Source organism: Sapajus apella, unplaced genomic scaffold (genome assembly GCF_009761245.1).
Source record: "Sapajus apella isolate SASKATOON/1434 unplaced genomic scaffold, GSC_monkey_1.0 scaffold62, whole genome shotgun sequence".
Lineage (NCBI taxonomy): Eukaryota > Metazoa > Chordata > Mammalia > Primates > Cebidae > Sapajus > Sapajus apella.
In genome coordinates this window covers 20,495,153-20,509,153 of record NW_022437002.1, presented here as the reverse complement: position 1 = coordinate 20,509,153, position 14,001 = coordinate 20,495,153, and the positions used below count along the sequence as shown (strand labels likewise).

Sequence of the window (14,001 nt, the reverse complement as noted above, 5' to 3'; positions counted from 1 at the left end):
ACAAGACCCGAGACTTGGCGGAACTGCATCAGCCCGTAGAGGGGTACCTTTTTGTTATTAGCTCACAGGCTCTATCATGTGCTACCCTTGCATGGTGTACAGATTGACAACATCGTGTAAGAAGTGTAAGAATAACTGGGGACCAGATTGTGAAGGATCCTGAACATCATACCAAGATCAAAGCACAAAAAGCTAACATGTGTAGCACTTATCTCAATCTAGATGGTGTCCTTGGCATTTTACCTATATGATTTCATTTAGTCCTCAAAACAGCCCTGTGAGGTAGACGAAATTCCCACGTTTCAGATTAGAGCCGAGGCACAGAGAGGTTGAACCACCAAGATAAAACATGTTCGCCAAGCCAGGGTTTTATCCAGGCAGTGTGGCTCCAGAGCCCACACTTGACCCAGAGCTCCGTGCAGGCAGGTGAGTCTTGTCAGCACTCAGATCTTGGGAAGACATAAAAGACTTTTATGCACCCCTTTTTGTTTCCTCTGTCCTTTTTCACTTAAGAAACTGAAATGGCGAATGTCTAGCCTCAAGGGCCGGTGTATTGCTTCAGAAAATGTCCTCCCTTAGACCTTTCAAAAACGAGTAAACTCCTTGTCATTGTTCTTGTATAGAGAAAAATAGTTCTTTGGCTCTGGAATGAACTTCCTATTGTACCCTTGAATAGCTATGTGACCTTGGCAGACTCTTTCTGCCCTCTTGGCCTCAGCTTCCCCATCTTTGAAATGTGGGGATTGGTTTTTATGAAATCTCAGGTTTTTCTAGTTGGTCACTGGCTCTAAGAATTGTTTTAAGCTGCAATGCTGGAAGTCCAACTGACCCAGTGTTTGTTGCTGCCAAGCAGGAGACAGGATGAATCCCTGCAGTATATGCTCTATATGGGAAGAGAGAAGGCACTCTAAAGCCTCTCCTTATCCACTAGGAGTAATTTCTTGGGGTTGGAGATAATCCCTTTTCCAGGTGTGTTCTGAGCACGCTTGCCCCCAATCCTACCACCTTGCCAAAAAGGCCACCATTAAAGGGTAAAGACCTTGCTGAATGAACCTCGGAAGAAGAAAAACTGAGTGATAATCTTGGCTTTGCTATAAACCTTGGGCACATCCAAGGCTGCTCCATACGGATGTGCAGTTTGTGAACTGTACAAATGTTCAGTTGTCAAGGGGTCGATGGGGGCTATGGGCTAAGACTCTGCTCTCAATCCAAAGTCTGGCGAAACCAAGTGGCATTATTCTGTACTTTACCCACCCAGAAGCGGCACCTATTTGCAACTTATTCCCCTGGGTGGTAGGGGGCAGCACCTTTCATCAGTTTGCATAAAGGTATCTTTCATGTTAGTCCCCCATTTGAGACTTAAATTCCCCATTTAAAAATAAAAGTGTTCCATCTACCTCTCACTGCACATGAGGGACAGTCCCTCTATTAGGCTCTTACCTGACTCCTAGGACTGCTAAGACAGAGTATAATGGTGGCTAAGAACACAGGCTGTAGAGTCGGGCAGACTGGGTTCAAGCTCTGCCTCTGCCCACTTGTCCTTGCCGGACCATGGTCAAATTACTTACCACTTCTGAGCCTCTATTTTATACAGTTCAGCTGAGAGTCAGCTATGTGTGAGACACTGCACCAGCACTGAAGACTCAGTGACAAATGAAATAGATTCACTCTCTGCCCTCCCAGCATTTTCAAGTCTTTGAGTAAAACAGATGTATTTGTCCCAGGTCACAAACTACTAGATGGCAGATCTGGGACTCAAACCCAAGTCTTTCTGCCTTTGAAGCCTATGTTCTTATCCATCCTCCTCTCTGTCTTCACAGTCCTGGTCACAGACATCTCCTCATCATGATGACCTAAGAAGGGATGTGAGGAGAATGCTTTAAATATCTTGGCAGTGGTGATGAGAAGTGGATGTGTTATGATTGTCCCTTGTGTTTGGGACACAGGGCACTTCCTGCAATCCTCCATCTACACAACAGTAGAGCCCAACCCACATGCTAAGCATTTTTCAGGGACTGTTGATGACAGATTATCTGGCATTCTGACACTGGCCAATCAATAGAGCTGGAAGGTGCCTCAGGCCAAGGACAATTGAATCCCAACCTTTTAGTGGCATTAAATAAAGCAATATTTATTTTGCTTTTGGTGCAAATATACTTAATCCAATCCAGCTCATTGGTAATGCTGAAAAACTGCTGTGTTTGGGGGACAATTGCAGGCGTACCTCATACATCTCTGCTTGTCAATGCCACTGCTCCCTAGAGCAGCCTCACGGTGCTCAGGGCAAGATTGATCTGGAGCCGCCAAGCTGTCTTTTTCTCTATCCTTCTTCAGAGGAGATGAAAAGGAAATCATAAGGAGGGGAATTGAAATCATTGCTCTCATTCTAGCTGCCGTTATTGCGAACAGGGATAAGGCATGATGCCCTTCATGAGATGGAGCTATTTATTTGCCATTTGAATAACATTCTCTGGAACCATTATATCTCTGCCATTGGGCAAACAAGAAAGAGAACAGGATGGGGAGATCTGACAAATGAGTAGCTTAGCATCTCTTTTATAAATCACACAGCCTCACAGATGGCTGGGGGACCTCAAAGGTGACTGTCAACCATCCTGCCATCAAAAAGACCTGGGTTCAAATTCCAGACCTATATCTTACTAGTTGTCAAATGACTCTCTCAAGGTCAAATCTTTCTTGGATTTTATTTCCTTATTTATCAAATGAGGATAAACAATACCTATCTAATTTGATTGTTGTGAATGAATCTAGCATTTAGGAGGTGCTAACTTTTCAAAATAAGTCTGAAAGTAACTATCTAACCCATATTTGCAAACCTGCAAGTTATTCATTCATGCATTTGTTAATCTGTTCACTCATTCATTCATCCAATAAATGTATTGAAACCTCTCTGCACCTAGGTTTATGGTAGACATTGTTGGGCAAGATAACTCAGACATTATCCCTGCCCTCATGGAGTTCATAGATTAGAAGGAGAAAGAAAAGATACTTACGAGTATTTCCAACTCAAAATAAAGATATTATATATTATGCAGTCATATGTACATTTGGCCTCCATATATTTGCATTTTCTAGGATGGTCGTAATGTGAAAGATTCTTTCCCACTGTTGCCCTAAATAGCCCCCACTCTTGTCAGAACATAGATCTTGATTTTGAGCTTGTGCAAAAATTTCATCTTCAAAACAAATAACAGAAGAGCACCAAGGAGACAGAGACCCAGGGCAGGGACCCAGGATTTTGCATTCAGTGACTCTAAACTGGCCATCATAGGAGTGAGAGCCTGGCATCTGGAGGCCATCTTATCCATTCCTCTGTCTTTGGGCAGCTGCTTTTTGTCCTGAAACCACTAAAGAGAAAGAACCTGCACCAGCCTCGGCCTCTTGTGCTTATAGCCAGTTAGGGACACCAGCAGAACATACTAGCGGCCGTTCGAAATATGCATAATTTCGGACCATTCTTGCTTCCCTAACTTTGCACATGCTATACCCTTTGCCTGGAATGCTCTCTCATGCCTTGACTCTTGGCAAACTCCCATTTGTGTCCCACAAATCTCGAATGTTGAGCAATGCATGCAATTAATGTTAAGACACTGGTAATCCTTGACTAGTTGGAGTTTCATTTTAAAACTGCATCAACATTTTTCCTAGAATAGTTTGTTTTCTTTGTACTTTAACTTAATTGAAAATATATGCTTCCTCCAATGTCCTTTACTCTGGGGGGGGGGGTAAAAAGCCCAGTTATTGATACTCTAGAATCATATACTGAGAGAGCTGAAAGAGATCTCTGTGAGTGAAGTATAGCATTCCATTTTACAAATAAGTACATGGAGCCTAGGGAGGGGACGTGACTCTTCCAAGATGACACAGACATTGGAGGTGGGACCTGTAACCCAGGCTCCTAGCCAGGGATCCTGCATCTTTACTAAGATGTTTTGTTCAGTAAATACCTACCAACTGATAGGTTGAGTGCCATTAGAAGCATTCGTTTAAAATCAGCTCAAAAAGTGCCTTGCCGGTACTGCTCACTGAAAAACATCACAAATGCTTTAGCTTCTAAAAAGATCTAGATTCTCTGAGAATTGAAGATGCCTTTGAATCACCAGTTACATTCTATTTTTATTAGCAGGCTGGCTCTAGGAGTTGACCTTTCAGGATCTCTGACCTCTAACACTTTTCCTTCAGTTTTGAAGTTCTTTTTTGAACCAAAGAGGTTTCCTGGAAGCAGCATGGCCAAGTGGGGAGACCATGAAGCCCAGGGATGAGACACCTGAATTCCAGTCTGGGCCCTTTAGAGTACTTATTATGTAGCCTCTAAAGAATGGCTTACATTTCCTGGCCCTCAACACTTCCACTAGGAAATTGAGGTTTATCATGTGACTGAATGGTTATGAGAACTATATCATATGAGACAGGAAAATGCTTAGGAAAGAATGAAATGTTTGTTCAACAATGACTTCTTCAATGTCTGCCATGACCCAGGCTCTCTGTCAGGCATAGGAATACCAACATGAATAAGATGGCGTACTTGCTCTTGGGGAACTCATGGTCCAGTGGAGAAGCAGACTCAACAATTATCACATCTTGTGCTGTAACCGCTTTGCTGGGGGAGCAACAGATGCTATGGGAGCAGAGGAAAAGCACTTACTCCTCATGTGCAGGGAGTGAAAATCCTCTACTTCCTGGAGGAGCTGATATTTCAGTTTAGACAATTTCAACAGTGCCATAGCTATCACCACTTCCACTGTCATCACTGGCTATCATTTACTCAATGTTTTTGCTTTTCTGAGGATTCTGCTGGTCCATTTACAGACATTAGTTCATGCATGCAATCCAGAAAGTCGGGGTTGTTATCCTCTTTACACATATGATAAAACAGAAGCATAGAGATGCATTTTTAAAAAAGAAATTTAAAACAGATCACACAGCTGGTGAGGTACACAGCTAGAACTTGAACATAACTATAAGTCCCAAAGTCTCTGGCCTCCATAGCATAACCTTGTTGTTCGGTGCAATTCCATGAGGCAAGGCTGAGGAAGATGGAGAAAGTGCCTGGGAGACACATTCAGCTGGAGAGGAAGAATTTTCTAATGGAAGATTCAAGAATGAGATAAGCTAACTGGAAAGGTAGTGAGTTTTAGGTCATAGAGGTGTCCTAGAGCAACGTGGTGACCTGCCCAAGACAGTGCTGAGGACATTCCTATTTGGGGGCAGAGGAGAGGGGGCAAAGAGGGGGCAAAGAGATACATAACTAAGCATCTCTTAAGGATACAATTCTTTATGATTAAGCCTGTTGTCAAGGGTAATGTACCTTTCTAAATATTTAGATGCTCAGTGAGGGCTGGAAGAGCTCTGTGATTACAGCACCCAAACCAGTGATTCCCTCTGTTTAGTGACCAGTCATTGGGAAGTGGACAATATAGGGGCCTGCCAGAATTTTCCATAAATTATTTCATAGGACCACCTGATTAGGGATACATTCAGCTAAAGTTAAAAAGGACTGACTCTAGCCACTGAAGCAAAAAGGGAATTTATACGAAGGGGCTTGCAGAATCACACAAACACAGGTAGCTAGAATGGAAAACAAGAGCAATTAACTGAGCAGCTCTGAAGGGCCAGAACACCCTGCCTGTGTTTCCACAGTAGCACTGCTGCATAGCAGTCCCTGCTGCCTCGTGTCATCCAGCCCCAAGTTTATGTCTTGGGCAGGAGTGGCTGGTGCCTGAGCCACTGCTATAGGGTTTCCTATTGCTGCCCTTGCTGCCAGGGAACAAAGAGGTAGAATCTGGCTCATCTGGCTTCTGTGGAGGGAGATAGGACATAGTCATGGCCTCATCTTGTAATGATGGAGGAGCAAACTTACCCCACCCAACCCCCATCTAGTAACAGGGTTAGATGCTGGGCATTCCCCAAAGGACATGAACAAATGCCTACTGCGCTTGGGAGGGAACAGAGCATGGATTTGAACTCAGATCTCCCTAATTCCCAGACTGAAAGAAGAGATAAGAGGTCATCCGTAACCACTGCTGCCCACTCCAGCCCCCTATGGACTGTGAAACTATTAGTCCATGTCATTCACATAGGACAGAGCATAAAATAATAATAAAGTACAATAAAAACAACAATACAGCATTTCTGAGTTACCATTATGTACCAAAACCTGTGCATTATCTCATTCAATACTCACAATATTATCCTGCTTTATAAATGGATGTAAACCTGTAAGCATATCTTCTCCCTCCTTGCTAGATTATCCATTTCTTGAGGCCAGAGAACATCTCTTATCAATCACTCAATGTCAGCAACACTACTATTGGTGTGTAGAAGGTTCTTAATAAAACGGTGATGAATTGCTATATTTAACTCTTGCCTCATCCATGTTCCCAAAACCAGTCTCTCCTCTTTAATTTACTTATACATTCTCAACAGAGAGCTTGCTTAAACTGTTTGTTCCTTAAAATAGCATAGACGTTAAAGCTGGACAGTCCTGGGTTTGAAGCCTGCTCCACCACAGGCTGGCCAAATTACCCTGAGCAGGTTTCAGATGAGTGTGGCTGTGAGGCTCTCTATGTCTGTCCTTAATCACTTTCATGAGTAGCAATACTTCAGATAAGAATATTTAAGAACTGCATGAATATGTCTGTAGATCAAGGTACTAGTCACAGCATTAAATGTTTCCTTTCTGAAAGACAACTTAATGTAGTCAGAGGAGAGCAGAGTAAGGAGAGCAATTGGTAAGATTTTGGACTCTGAGAATCAGGTTGACGTGAGCTCAAATTCTAACTCCATTACATAGGAGCTCGGTGACCTTAAAGAAAGTTACTTACATTTTCTAAGCCTTTCTCTTCTCCTCTGTAAAATGGTAATACAAGGCTTGTATGGGATAAAAGCAAAAATGAAATGAAATCATTCATGTAAAGGCACATAGTAAGCACTTCTTAGATGTTAGCTACTGCTGCACTTACCGCTATTAGCTCAGAAAGGAAAGATGGCAGGAACTGCATCAAAAGGCTAACAGTAGTTATATCTGAGTGATAGGAAGGTGACATTACTTTTTTTCTTTCTTGCTTTCTATATTAAGGACCATTTTTCATTTTTAATAGTAATTTTACAGTCAGTCAATCCCCTTACAAAGCAATTCTACTTCTGGAAACTGTTAGAAAAAAATCTGAAATGTGGAGAAAACTTTAGGGATTAGAGTATTCATCAGTGCATTTTGAAAACAGTGCAGCAGCAAAAACAAAATAAATGTGCCACAGTGGGGAAATGGCTACATGAATTACGGGGGTTTATATAATGGGATAATGTCATATTATAATGCTATTACAATGTGAGTTACAAACACTTTATTAACAAAGAAAAATGCTCATGTTGTAATGGCAAATGGAAATAGGAACGCTTTGCAAGTTCAAGGACAGGAGGTAGCTACCTGGCCTAGAAGGTGAGCATCAGTGATCCCCTCTGTTTAGAGCACAGAGAATGGTTAGAATCTAGGCATCACTGCTCTTATGAAAATCCTGGAACAGAGGGGACATTTCTTTGTGTGCTCCTATCCACTGAGGATGTGGGGTAGGGAGAGTGCAGTTCATGCTGAAAGAGCCATGTGGTCCATTTGTAGAAGCTCCTTCTCTACTTGTAGCTGGGAAACTTAGGCTTTGAGAGAGCAAGAGACTCGCCCAGGGTCACGTAGTACACCATCAGCACAGCAGGGGACCTCAACCCAGTGATATCTCTCTCCTCTGCATACCATGGAGCATTAAGGATGGACTTGCCAGAGAGGCTAGGCAGGACTCTAGCAAAAACCTGAATGTGGAGCAGAAGGATGTTCCCAGAAGTTTCCACGTTATTCTCCTCTGGTTCTCACTGAGATAAAAGTAGCATAGTGATAAGAAATGGGGTTCTCCCAGTCCCTCCAGGGGCATTGAGGAAAGAGGCATTTGAAAAGAGAAGGCTTTTGCCCTGGAGGTGTTCATATTAGGTCCTCAAATCCGCACATGCAACTGGCTGTCTGGGCTCAGCAAAAGAAGGGAAAGAACATAAACCTATGTATCTGGAGCACTTGAATCCAAGTCCAAGTCTAAAATTTCTGGAACTCTTCAGTCCTTTGCTGTACACTGTCATGGAAGGTGAGGTGGGAGGAGGCAAGGAGAAAACAAGAAGACCAGGTTAAAGAAAGACCTTGCACGCTCAAGATAATACCAGAGGAAGTGGTAAAAAGGTGTTGGGTTATGGTGTATTTTGAAGAGAGACAATGGATTAGCTATAGGTGTGAGCAAAGAGGCATAATGAGAACACCAGTGGTTTTGGCCTGAGCATTTTTCTCAGCTGCAGTGTAGAGAATACGTGCATGTGTTTATGGGTGCCGACATGAGGATACACCACAGAAATATTTTCGAATCTCTCTATGACTCAGTTTCTTATTCTGTAAAGTAGGAATTGCAATAGTAGTGACCTCATAGAGTTGTTGATGGCACTGAATGAATTAACTCGTATAAAGTACTTAGAACTGTCTCTGGAAAATGATAAATGCGAGGTAAGTGACATAGTCATTGCTCCTACTCCTAAGCATATTTTGACAGGTGAGAAGCTCAGCTTGTCCTGCCTATATTGACTCTTACTTTGGGTACTGCCTAGGTGTTCTCTGATGGGGTTTGATCTGAACCGTCACTGGCTGGATCCCTCTCCATGGGCCCACCCTACCCTGCATGGGGTGAAACAACTCATCGTCCAGATGTACAATGACCCAGTAAGTACCTGAATGCCCTCCACAGTTGCTGATCTGTGGCTTGAACTGGGAAAGGGAAGCATTATATTGGGAAAGTCCACTAGAAGCCACAAATTAGGAATACACAGCTAAACCCAGGAGGTACTAGGCCTGCTCTTGTCTGAATCCAACAGAACCAAGGACCTTCTCCCAATGTCTTTTCCTGCGACTGCTCACAAATAGTGGGTTCAGTTGTGGAGGTCTCATGGGATAAAGAAATATATTAGGCCGGGCGCGGTGGCTCAAGCCTGTAATCCCAGCACTTTGGGAGGCCGAGGCGGGTGGATCACGAGGTCAAGAGATCGAGACCATCCTGGTCAACACAGTGAAACCCCGTCTCTACTAAAAATACAAAAAATTAGCTGGGCATGGTGGCACGTGCCTGTAATCCCAGCTACTCAGGAGGCTGAGGCAGGAGAATTGCCTGAACCCAGGAGGCGGAGGTTGCAGTGAGCCGAGATCGCGCCATTGCACTCCAGCCTGGGTAACGAGAGCAAAACTCTGTCTCAAAAAAAAAAAAGAAATATATTAGAGTGTTTCCATATTTGTCAAGGATCTTTGGTTACAAGCTAAAGAAATACAACTTGAATTAGTATAAGCAAAATAGAGAATTTATTAGAGGAGTACCAAGGGCATGTCATGTAATTGAAGAATGTAAACTGGCTTCTTCTACATGTAGGGAACATGACTGCCAAGTTCTCAACACTACAGTAACTTACTGTCATTTTCCAGTTCCAGTTCCAAAAGGATTATGATTGACCTAGTTTGGAGGATATGCCCATTTCTGGCCAAGTCAATTCTGGCTCAGGACCCAAGAATATGCAAGGACAAGGCAGCCTTTCTGGAACCACGTGGTTGGAGTTGGAGGGTGGGCTGGTACCTGTTTCCAGAAAAGAGGGCCTACCATTTCAGAAGAAAGAAGGGGACATAGGCAGACAGAACAATGGGTGTCCACACCAGGTTTGCTCCCAGGGGCAAGTTCTTGTTTATAAGAAATAGGAGAAGACAGTGAGGTTTCATGGCTTAGAGAAATGAAGCAAACCACAGTATTCTGTCTCTGCAGAGCTACTGCAGAACAGGCAGGACAGACCTTTTTTTCGGGTGGGGGACATGGGAAGAGGTAGAGGAACAGACCTTTATAACAACTATAGCTGCCTGAGAACGGAGTATGTGTGTGTGTGAGCTGTGAGCTCTGCCTTACTAAAAGTGTTCAACTTTTAGCCCAAAAGGGTGCACAGAGGAGACTCAATTGTTTGGAAGACATTCTAGTGAAATTCCATTTGAATCCCTTCCAACTTCAATGACTGATTTTATGATCCATAACTGCTGTCAGATGAGAGGTGGTGACTGCTAAGACAGCAAAGGTCACACAGCTGGGGTACTTCAGGGATGTACCAATGTAACCCATTCTATTTACCCTCATTGAAGATGCCAGTGAAAATTTCCTGAATTAAAGAGCAACATGGGTATTGGTCAGATAGAAAAGTGTGCTTAAAAACAAATCCATATATTAGAGCAGGGGTTAATGAAAAAGTCAGTCCTGAGCTGCAATGTAGTTTTCTGGCTATGAAACTCAACTGTTATCTGGATCATCTTATGTACATTTTGCTTTCCTAGTCCTTTAGCAATATACCTTGTGTGTCAGGGCTTGCATAAACATAGCTTTAGGATATTTGTTTCTTTCTCCAGCTCATCTCTCTTTGTCTGTAAAAGAAGATGTGAACTGTGCTCACCAAATCCCTATGCAGAGATAGAATGATTGTGGTTTGCTGTCTTTCTGTAAGCTTTGGAACCCCGCTGTCTTCTCCTATTTCTTACAGACATGAACTTGCCCCTGACCTCTCAATGTCATCCTGATCATCTTTCCTTGCAGACAGAAGCTGCCTTTGATTTTCTCAGGAAGTATCGGTAGTCTGCTGAGTTCTGCCCTCCCAGGCTTCTGTGTTGACTGCACTTTCCCTGATAGAATGGCAATGTCTTCTTCCACGACTTCCTTCTAAAAGAGAACAAGCTCCTACACTTTTTTTTTTTCTGATTTGGCTGATAATAGATATTCAATAACTGCATGTTGAGTTGAATTGGCTTGAACACAGAAAATCCTATTATGCTAAATGCAATATGGTTTATAGATACAAAACAGTTATTCCCAGGTAGGACGATGAGGCACAGTAAAAAGCAAACTAAACAAACCAAAAAATGACACTGGACCAGAACGAGTGACAGAATGGAAGCCATTGAACAAAGTGGTATTTTAGATAAATTCCCAAAGACACAAATAGGAGTTTGGGGGCAGCATGGGGGAGGAGCACAGGAACACAAGGGAAGTAGGTTATGTTTGCTAAAGAGGAAAAGGCTTCAGATGCCATTGTGATATTAATTATTGATATACTCACAAACAACTGGGTGCTCATTCATGCTGCAAAACACAGATCCAGCAAGCCTGAATTACAGAGATTTGGTCCATGAATACATTGATCATCAGCTGGTTAGATCTTAGTAAGTACACCTTGGGTGCTGAGCTGGTTGTATAAGTCATTTTCTTACCTAAAGGTTACTCTTTTATGCCTCAAGCAAGGGCGTGGAGCACTAATATAGGAGTCAAGCTGGCCTGGAGTAGGGTCCCAGCTCCCTCAGTTCCTTCCTGTCTTCCCCACTCTCTCTCCTCACTCAATCTTTTACTCCACTTTTTCCTTTCTTCTTTACACAAATATTTATTTATATAAGGGCTTTCTATGTGCAGTGAGGTTTCTAGTAGTGAAAAAAAAAACACCTTAACCCTTGAAATATAGTGGGAAAATAGACTTTAAATAAGTAAATACTGATAAATGCATATTTATAAGATATGTCAGGGGTTACCAAGAACAAAAGCACAAAGTATGACTTCTAGGTAGAATGGTCATAAGTCTTGGCTTTCCTGGGGCAGTTCTGGTTTATACCTATTGTCCTGGAGTATCTTTTAACAATGCCCTCTTTCACTCTCAAAATTGTTCTTGTTTGGATGATAAATTATATACGCTCTCTAGTTAAAAATTATGTGAGGTTGGCCAGGCACGGTGGCTCACGCCTGTAATCCCAGCTCTTTGGGAGGCAGAAGCAGGTGGGTCACCTGAAGTCAGGAGTTTCAGACCACCCTGGTCAACATGGCAAAGCCCTGTCTCTACTAAACATACAAAAAAATTAGCCAGGTGTGGTGGCACATGCCTGTAATCCCAGCTACTCGGGAGGCTGAGGCAGGAGAATTGCCTGAACCCGGGGGATAGAGGTTACAGTGACCCAAGATTGCACCACTGCACTCCAGCCTGGGTGAGAGAGCAAGACTCCATCTCAAAAAAAAAAAAAAAAGAAAAAAGATGTGAAAGTACCTAGCACAGTACTGGTGTGTAGCAGATTCTCAACAACCATTACCTGGATCTGATTCAAATTCACATTTGACTTCAGACATCTTTGTGCCCAGTTGCAAACACTGCAGTGCTTGGAGGCATCTACCCTCATAGCTTAAAGCGCATTTCTGCTCCTGACCTTCACTGTCATATACATAATCATAATCACTCAATCCTGAACTATCTGAACTGCCAGGACAACTTCTGGACTTGTTTCTAAATGCACAGCCTTACTTCTCCTGTCCAGGTGGCCTTCTGCCCACAGAATCCACCAGCAGAAAATCAGCCAGACCCTCCAACATCAACTGTCATTCCTTCAGGCCCTGTGTTGGGTGCCGAGGAGTTCACAGCCTGGTGAAGACAGACATTTACAGTCAGTTATTCTAGGTGCATTTATAGAGTGAAGCACAGGGGTTGTGGGAGCCCAACTCAGGAGGCAACACCTGAGCTGATAAACATGAGGGATGCTCAGGTCAAGGAGAACTTCCCAGGCAGAGGAAACAGCATGTGCACCTACCTTGAAAGGGTGGCTAACTCAGGAGACTGGAAGTCATTCAGTGTGGCTGATAGCAGGGGCAGACAGAAGAGGCAGTTACAATACAGGGAGCAATCTGGACTTTATTTTCATGGGAATAGGGAGCCACTGAGGATTTTAAGCATGGAATTGACAAATCAGGCTTGCATTTCAGAAAGATATCTCTGGTGCCTATTAGAAAAATAGATTTGGAAGGTGCCAAAGTAGAGGCTGTGAGACCATTAGAACTTGCTGCTGTGAAGTTGAAAGGGAAGAAGAGGAGTCTGGAGGTAATAAGGAGCCAGACCTAAGGGACTTGGTGACTGCGACTGATGGGAGAGGAAGGAGTCTTGCATAATTCCTAGTTATGACGGGCAGCAGAGTAGTGTGACACTTTTCCTGAGATGGGAACGCAGGAGAAACAGTCAGTGTGGGGCCAAGTGATGCATCCATCTTTAGAGGTGTTCAGTTTGCAGTAAGCTGAAGTGATATTTCTGGCCTGCCCTGGAAGGCTTCTAGAGTGAGCCCTTCTGTGTGCTTCTAACCTGGCAACAGGAGCCTGCTGTCCTTGTACTAGTGATGACATTGACTTCAAAGGCTGCTTTCCTAGCTCTGTGCTCACTATATTCTTACCCCTCTTGGGGACATTGGGTATTAAATGATAATCTTGAAAACAAAGTGTTTAACCAAGAGGACTACCCTGGATCTGAGATATAAAGTGTTTCATGTTCCACTCCCATGAGAGCTCCCTGTGGACACTGTGGCTTGGCCCCTGTTTACCAGTTGTGATTGATTGAACCCCCCCCAGGGAAAGGGTCTGGTTAATCCATCTCAGGGTCCCTGGTGCCCAGCAGGGACCTGGCTGTAAGCAGGTGCTCAGGATAAATGTTGAGCAAATGTTGAGCAAACCTAGAGTTTCTGTGACTTGGTTTTAGAAGACTTTCCTGATAAAAGGAACAACTGAACCACAGACCCGTCCCCAATCTTCTTTCTCTCTCAGAGTGTCCCCTGATCCCACTGCCACCATCACTGTGCCCTCCTTTAATGGAGGCTCTGATCTGCAACCTGCTGAGATTGTCCCGAACTCCCAGGGATAGAACCTGAGATGCATCACCCACTCCCACTCCCAGGACAGAGGCTTCTGATCATCTTCACTTACTTGCTTCAGCCCTGGACTCAACATCTACCCCATTTTACCCCCCATTGAAATTAGCTGTCTATGGCAATCAGGGGCTCACTCAGATCCCAGACCCCTCATCTTCCCAGTCCCTAACCTCCCCTCACCATCTAACCATGTCTTATTTGGAAGCAGCACTTAGACATTT

The 14,001-nt window shown here is 43.6% G+C and overlaps 1 protein-coding gene across 3 annotated transcripts in view; it reads left to right on the top strand.

The window, feature by feature from the left end:
* The window catches only part of AGBL4 (ATP/GTP binding protein like 4), a 545,910-nt gene that overhangs the window by 403,216 nt on the left and 128,693 nt on the right, over nt 1-14,001 (top strand). For all 3 annotated transcript variants that reach the window (XM_032247529.1, XM_032247527.1, XM_032247528.1), the window contains exon 5: nt 8,653-8,764. In XM_032247529.1, coding sequence (XP_032103420.1) covers nt 8,653-8,764 — 112 coding nt within the window. The remainder of the gene's footprint in view (nt 1-8,652; nt 8,765-14,001) is intronic.